This window comes from Salvia splendens, chromosome 15, assembly GCF_004379255.2.
Source record: "Salvia splendens isolate huo1 chromosome 15, SspV2, whole genome shotgun sequence".
Lineage (NCBI taxonomy): Eukaryota > Viridiplantae > Streptophyta > Magnoliopsida > Lamiales > Lamiaceae > Salvia > Salvia splendens.
In genome coordinates, this window is record NC_056046.1 from 22,041,942 (window position 1) to 22,049,926 (window position 7,985).

The 7,985-nt window shown below is 37.3% G+C and overlaps 1 protein-coding gene across 1 annotated transcript; it reads right to left on the minus strand.

Annotated features, from left to right (window-relative positions):
* Window positions 1–974: 974 nt before the first annotated feature.
* On the minus strand, window positions 975–7,985 carry LOC121768165 (DNA-(apurinic or apyrimidinic site) endonuclease 2-like). Its single transcript, XM_042164544.1, has 11 exons — window positions 7,649–7,985; window positions 7,435–7,546; window positions 6,763–6,990; window positions 6,546–6,631; window positions 5,870–5,985; window positions 5,681–5,761; window positions 5,333–5,530; window positions 4,896–5,053; window positions 3,318–3,991; window positions 2,322–2,483; window positions 975–1,419 (listed from the first exon to the last, which is right to left on the minus strand). Exons 1-10 carry the CDS (start codon window positions 7,763–7,765, stop codon window positions 2,409–2,411), a joined length of 1,845 nt encoding a protein of 614 aa, XP_042020478.1. The 5' UTR covers window positions 7,766–7,985; the 3' UTR covers window positions 975–1,419; window positions 2,322–2,408.

The following is a 7,985-nucleotide window of genomic DNA, read 5'->3' on the forward strand; positions in this document are numbered from 1 at the left end:
TGATTCTGGAAGCCGGTGCCGACTACCGTTTGCGGATCTGGCATGCGTATTTCGGTGTGGCAGGTTCGAACAACGACATCAATGTTCTTCAGTCATCGCCGCTCTTCAACGATGAATGCCGGGGGGGTCCAGAAATCAGCTTCGTAGCCAATGGCACGCAGTACAATAGGGGATACTATTTGGCAGATGGGATATATCCGCAGTGGCCCGTATTCTTCAAGACTGTCCGCCAACCGGTTGGACCGAAGAAACAATATTTTGTGCGCAAATAAGAGGGTGCTAGGAAGGATGTGGAGCGGGCTTTTGGTGTCCTCCAATCGCGGTGGGCCATTATACGGTGCCCGACACGGGTTTGGCACGAAGATGATGTCGCGAATATTATGTTAGCATGTATCATATTGCATAATATGATAATAGAAGATGAAGGATTTGCGGCAGAGCGCTGGACACCGGAAGAGGGCGCAAGTACAAGTCACGGTGTTGCCTCCGCGCCGATCCAGATGGGCGTGCCACGGAGTAATGAATATTTGATCCAACGTTTCGCTGATATGCGCATGACCACATCATATACCACACTCCAGGCCGATTTGATTGAAGAAGAGTGGGCATGTAGGGGAGGTGGCGGCGCAGTGTGAACACCTTTGTGATTTGCACTAGATTAAATTTTCATTAGTATAATTTTTCATGTACTTTAATACGACGAAAATTTAGTGTTTAATTTTAATTTCTTCACGTAAAGTCGTTTTCTTCCAATTATGTATAGTCCGATAAATTTATTCATAATTGCTTGAAACATTAAAATAAAAATTGATTATAAAATTTTGGAGCTATTGGTGTCCACCATAGTGGCAGAAACAAAAAATTGGGGCTGTAGACAAAAAAACTGGGGCTATGGACAAAAACCGGGGCGGGGCTATTTGGGTGTCCACCTTATCGTGGACACCCGTAGAAACAAGTCTTGAATGTGACACTTCTTTTAGTTCTAAATAAGGGTGTTACGCATTCTGAATAATGTACTAGAGAAATCACACTATATTATTCAAAATAATAATACAGTTGTTAATCAGCAAACTTGTAAATATAAACAGACCTTCATGTCCTTAAATAAGGGCAGCTGTCCTAAATAGCATACTGTAATGAATAGTGTCCTCATTCAATTATAGCAGCAGCTTTCAGCTTGTCCACATCTCCATTGTGATATAAATGTGTGGCATATATAGCAAGAATACAGTCAAAAAATATTAGTAGCAATGCATCCAAATTAATAGATAAACATCACGAGCATCGGGTAGGGACGAAAGCTAGAGGGACTTGCCGGGCCTGCCTGGCGTGCAATGCGGATGTATTCTCCAGTCCCAATTTCCTAAATTATGCTGTTTTCTCCAATCAGTCAAAGTAGATCACGCCTGCATTGTGTTACTGCAAGATTCGGTGTGATACGTGTCAAGTTCAAGCAGCCATATTTACACAAGTTCACAATGGTTCAATCATTCTGGACGACAATTATGTGATCATATAAAAGACGAGTCGTGCCCTTATGCACTCCATTAGCCCGACAGACTTCTTTTAAATCTCCACAACCATACAAAAACACAGATCACATCTATAGCTATCTTGGGTGTTATGCTGAGGATAAACCAGAGGGCTAAAACTGACTATGAAATGTTTGTGGGCACCATATAAAGGCCATGTGAACTATCACACAGCCATAAATACAAATTCAACATAACAACACAGTTATCTAAATAATTGGGCAACTAGAACACAACAAACCCCGGCCTACACAAAAACATTCTTTGCCAACTGTGTACATCATGATAACTACGACCCTCTTCAGAAATGAACTGCCTTTATAGCCCTATCCATGTCAAGAAGAGTTAGGGCCATGTAAAGGAAGAGCCCTTTGTGATACAAAGGGACAAGTTAGGTCTGAGTGCACAAAGATTCAAATTTTTAATTCAAGGATGGAACAAAATATAGTGAACTAACTAGGCCAATAGTTTCTCGTGATGCCTGATGGTGCCAAAGTGCTACAAGAATTGAAAAACTGATGAACCGAACTCAAAGAAAATCACAATTTCCTGGTTTGCCTGCTGATGCGTTGATCTTGGGTTCCCAAAAATATTAGAAAAGTAAGGAAAGAGATAGTTTAAGCATGTTTACAGAAACACGTGAATTTCAGCTTGTTATAAATTTATAATGTGTTAAAACTATTTTCCATCATACAAGAAGCACATTTGCAAAAAGCCAAAAAAATGAAGTAAAATGTGATTGCAACTTAAACAAGAATGCAAAATTAAATTACTTTTAAATTGAAATACCTTCTTAGACAACAGAGGGAGTTTAAGAAGTCGCGCATAGCGGAATCTTAATATTGATCAAAACCTTCACGGTTCGTTACATCAAAATCATCTTTTCTTCTTCGACTTTGCAGAAGCCCATTTAAAGAATCCACAGTTTGCTTCTGGATTAGATGCAGGTCCCTGAAAAGTATAAATTTCCATAAAGAACAAATATATTTGTGCACATAAACTTTTGTATTAGTTGATCATAGTTTTATTAGTCCGAATCTGTCCACGTCTAAACACTATATAAATCTTAAAGCTTAGGAGAGCGTAAGCCTGCATGCAATCAATGTAAAATGAGCATTTTCTTTTTAAGCAAATAAGCATGCACCACGAAGCACAGTACCCAGAACAAAAGAAACAGACCCAAGTAAACAAGTCAGGTGCTACGAAATACAGTTAGATGCAATTCGGTTTCAAGTTTAAAAAGTCGAGCATAGAGTGTGTTACATCAACTTTAGGTTGCAATTCTAGTTCATTATTGTACATAATGATGAATAAATGAACCATATTTACATAGTATTATGCTACAATAAACAAAAAAAATTTAATTTAAGTAAGTGGATCAATAACTGTCATTTCTAGCTCCAATGGCAATTTGGACTTTTATTACAACTCATCCAACCTCTACTACCTAACCCCATTTGTTGAAGTAGTTTTTTCTTTCTAAAACATAGCTCATTTTTTTAAAAGAAGCTCATAACATGAATGCAGGAAATCAAAATTATACCAAAAATGAGCTATCAATAATGAGGCTGCATAACTAGCTTTACTGTAAGATGCGATGAAAACGCATAGCTATACCGGTCCTGACTATTTGATGGAACTATATCACTATACAGTATGTAACCAAATATGAAATAAAAACTTTTCACAGAGGCATCAAAAATAAATGTCTTAATCTATCATTTTCAACAAATTTAAAAGCTGGAAAGATAAAAATATAGCAATTATTAGCACGCGAATTGATACCTCTGCACGTGCGCAGGCATAAAATCGTTGCCCTAAAGTAGGCCCTGGTTTCTTCACTACACGGGAGACACAAGGTTCCTTGTGGCCCTTGCAAAGAGGTATGCTAGTTTGCATAAGTTGTTGAATCCTTTGCCATTCAACTAGAGCATTATTATTCTTCTTTTCAGCAGCTTGAGACATATCATCTTGCACTAATCCACATTGTTTTGTGGCTTTTTCCTGCCATTCGTTCACTTCATTATGTTCACAACCTTCAAGAAAAGTTTCACTCGGTTCACCAATGGAGAAATCTTCTTGAGTATGCTCCTTATTAGAACAAAAGCTGGTTGACTCACTACAGCCACCTACTGTTTTCTTGAAAAATGATTTTAGTGAAAGTTGAGATGATTGACTCTTCCTTGCTTTTTTCTTGCAAACCACTGAGGATTTAGTATGACCAGATGCTGGGAAGGTTTGAGCACCAGAAGATGGTTCATTAAATGAGTCACTATTACTGTAATCTGATGTGCAAAGTATGCCTTGATGGGTGAAGTCAGAAGCTGAGCTACATGAATGCAGAGTTCTTTTATTGAGTTGACTGCATTTTTCGACGACATTACCATCATCTGAAATAGAATTGGATCCTCCAGATAAGTTACTATCTTCTGCAGATTGCCTTCTTGCAAACATTGACACTGTAAATTGTCAGAAGTGAATAGCAGTTGTGAGAACATATCTACTAGTTTCGGTAAGTATAAATTGTGTAGATATCCAGTTGTACAATACAAAATGTCTAGGAGGCATGTGCAGAGGCACACAAAACTAAATCCTAAACAGCAATCACCACCCTAGACAATCAGTGGACAAGTCAAGTGTCCACCACCTTTCTAAAACACAGTGATTAATTGTAAATAGTGTTGTACAGTGTCTAAATCAGGCATCATGGTTCAAAAAACATCTTGATTATAGTAGAAAATGTTGACTGTGAGGAATGACAGAGCCAAGATTTTCATTTGGAAGGGCCAACTACTAACAGTAGTATAAAAATTAAAAAGAACTATGCATATTTTTTGAAATAAAATTATAAATATTGATAACAATTTTGATAAAGTTGTTAGATTAGTTTATATTTTAGCATTCAAATATCAATAGTTCAGTACAATAACCTTGCACCATTTCCCTTATGTTCTTCATTTATTGAAAAACGTTATATATTACCTCCCTCTGTCTCCAAAAACTATAGCACATTTGGGCACAGGTTTTAAGAGACTGGTTGGTAGATGTAGTTTGAGTGGATAAAGGGTATTATTACTAAGGGTCCCACTGTATAAAAAAGCTGTTTTTTCTGGGAAATAAGAGGTGTTTACTGTTTAGAAGGTTGAAATATAATGTAGAGTATGACGCCATGTTCTAAAAAGGAAAGTTCCATACTGTTAGGGGACACCAAATATAGCAAGTGAGCTATAGTAGTTGTTTTTGGGTAGTAATTTAAATTCCCTGTCACATATTCATGTAGTCCCAAATCAAGTAACACTCAAACTGAACATGGTCACATATTCTTGAGATATATGGTAGTATTTAATTATCAGAGATCAGCACCTAGTGTCTGCTGACATCCATAGACCTGGGGACAATATCTAGTAGACAGTGACGGAGTACTGTGTTGTTGAGCATTGGGAATATCTACCAAGCTCACGTAGACAGGAGCATGATCCGAGCCCTCCATTTTACCATTTCTTGTCTTTTGTTCTTTATGCCTGGAATTTTCCAAATAGAAATGAAGAACAGAAGAAAATTTATTACACAGGAAAATACAGGCATGTTCTCTAAAGCATTTTCTGTTGCAGTTCCCTATTCCAAATAGAAGTGGAGAACAGAAGAAAAATTGTTACACAGGAAAATAAAGGCATGTTTGTATGTCTACAACTTTGCAAAAGAATAGGGGAACTGCAACAGAAAATGCTTTAGCCAGAACTGCATCATCTTGTCATCAAAAGACCCAACATGACAATTTCTACTATAGTCTCACCACTTACCTGGGTGTACTACCAGGTTTCCAACGTTTAAACTGATCTAATATGTCGCACTCTTTAACATGGCAAGCTACGAGGCTATGTCCTTGAGTTTCTTCCTTATGTAAGCATGGCCCGGCACCAAGAATGTGATCAATACGTGTCCCAAAGTTGAACTCCTCTGCCCCACTATTTGTCGGCCAGCAGGTGTAGGCTTCTCTTCTGTTATTTAAGTAGAAAGCAAAAGGTGTTGATAAGATAGTAAGAAACTAACACACGGTACATGGTAGTTGATCACATACATGTATTACTCCCAATTGGTAAGATCATTCACCAGTAATAATAATTACTAAAGTCAAGAATCTTTTGAACCTCTGAGGATGTTTTTCCCGGAAAACATCAAAAAATGCACCTCCATTATCCACCAGCAAAGATCTAAACCAAGATTTAAACCTGCAGAGTTGAACATTTAATAAAAAATAAGATATTTCCAACAAACCTTAACTTACATCAAAATCTGTACTAATCAGGAAGAGTGAAAAAACTCGGAAAGAAACTCACTTATTTTTCTCGAAATCCGGCCCAGCATCACAACAATCTATCGCGAAGGGGGAAATGTTGAGGTCCCCAACAACAAATATTCTCCGTCCCTGATGTAGAAGAGATTCCCACCTTTTCTAAAACAAAATCACCAATATTATTGTAAAAACATCAGCTCGGACAATATTTGTTGTTGGGGACCAACAAACTAGATATCAGAGAACGATCAAACTAAATTACAAGCCTGTTGTACCCATTAATATCATCAACTGATCCAAACAAAACAAATTAACTTATAATACTACACTATAGACGACACTGATGAGGAAGTTGAAAACGACAACAATAAAAGGCGATGCTGTAATAATTTCTACACTTTGAATCCTTAAACTGAATGAATGAACATATAATTAGATAACTCCAAATCATTCTAGTGATGTTAATCATTTAAATTGAAAGGTAAATGAGAAAAATGAGAAATGAAGCCCACTGAACTTTCATGCCAGAAAAAATAGTTAACGATTCATAAAATTAGGTAACTGAATATATTACACTTCCTTGTCCCCTTGCTGCTGTGACCAGGGCAGAATAAGTGATACATTCCAATATTCACAATTTCACACAGGGATTCTAGACCAGCAATTCAATTCATAGTATCAACATGCATAACGTTCATGCAAAATGTACAAATCCACACCTGCAGTATGTTGAAAAAGTTATGCTTGAATTGGATTCTTTCTGTGTCATCAGCTACAGCTCTAGGTCCATATATATTGAAAAGAACTGAAGAAGAAAACATTCATCTGTTACTTAAGTGGCGCAGTGGCTACTGTCCATGCTGAAAGTCAACTATGCAAAGAATAAGGCTTCATAATATCTCTTCCTCTGCAGTATACTAGAATTATGTCACTCACCAAAATGTTCATGGTCAGTTATTATACAACGTCCTTCACCGTCAATTTTCAGAAGCTCGTCAGCAGAAAAATCTTCCAGCCCTTCGATTAGTGGTGAATATTCAACTTTTCTGTACCCCGAAAGTGAGAAATCCTTAAGAATACCAGTAAAGCCCTCCTCGGCAGAAACTGGCAAAGATACCTCATCACTTGAAAACACAGAGTTGACACGACAAAATGTCGCCACACCTAGTTAAAATTTATAATATGTAAATTAGATGCCTAAATCAAAATTGCATCATGCTCACAAAAGGAGTCTCAGTTTTCTTGTTATCAACCATCACCCATACAATCTGGACCCTGCTAACATAGTTTTCATGTTCATAAATGAAACTGAATCCACCTGTAAAATAACTCAAATACAACATCCTTATTTCACCCATGGAGTCAATTTTAGACCTCGAGAAGAGAAGTGTAAGTAGTTCTGGATGACAAACTATGCTGAGATGTGAAAGCAACTAGAATTGATTATGATTGCCTTTACCATTTCAAAAATAAATCTAGTCTATATAGAAGAGCTTCAATCTAATTAGATATTTTCCAGAAGAAAACAAAAATCCAGTTTTTCATGAATTTGTTTGCTGGAAAAAATATACAGAAAATACACAAAGAGAATATGATGGTGATGATGACCAGAATATCCAGTTCGGCCTTTCTCAGTAGTGCGAGTGCAAGAGCAAAAGGACTCGTAACCCTCAGCCTGCACCAAATCAGCTCTAAACTCTTGCCTCGACAGCTTCGTTTCCTGCAGATGAGATCAATAGAATTGATGAAGAAGCAATCAATAAAATCGGTATAAAATTAGGGGTTTGAAGCATAGATTTGATTGAAAAGGATGTTAGGAAACCTGAAAGCAGATGATGTCGGCATCAAAGGAATCGAGCAATTTGCGAAGAGAGCCGAACTGTGAGATTCGAGGTCTCAGGCCGTTCACGTTGTAGGTCACTATCTTCATTCGGTTCATTTTACACTTGAATTAACCACTCAACCCTAATCACCAGAAATACCTAAAATCCGATGGAAAACCCTCGAAACAGTATCCAAAATATTGAACAATAAAAAATTATCAATTTAGAAAAAAAAAAGCAATGTTATCTTCGAATTGTAGTAATCCACGCCCAAGATACACATTAGAGTTGCAGCTACAGATTATAACGACATGGATTGAAAATGGCGGGAAGAGA

Coding starts and splice junctions, on each gene's coding strand:
- LOC121768165 (XM_042164544.1), bottom strand. CDS start 7,765: ATGAACCGAATGAAGATAGTGACCTACAACGTGAACGGCCTGAGACCT. Junction 7,547..7,648: donor CCGACATCATCTGCTTTCAG/GTTTCCTAACAT, acceptor TCTCATCTGCAG/GAAACGAAGCTGTCGAGGCA. Junction 6,632..6,762: donor AACTGACCATGAACATTTTG/GTGAGTGACATA, acceptor TTTCTTCTTCAG/TTCTTTTCAATATATATGGA.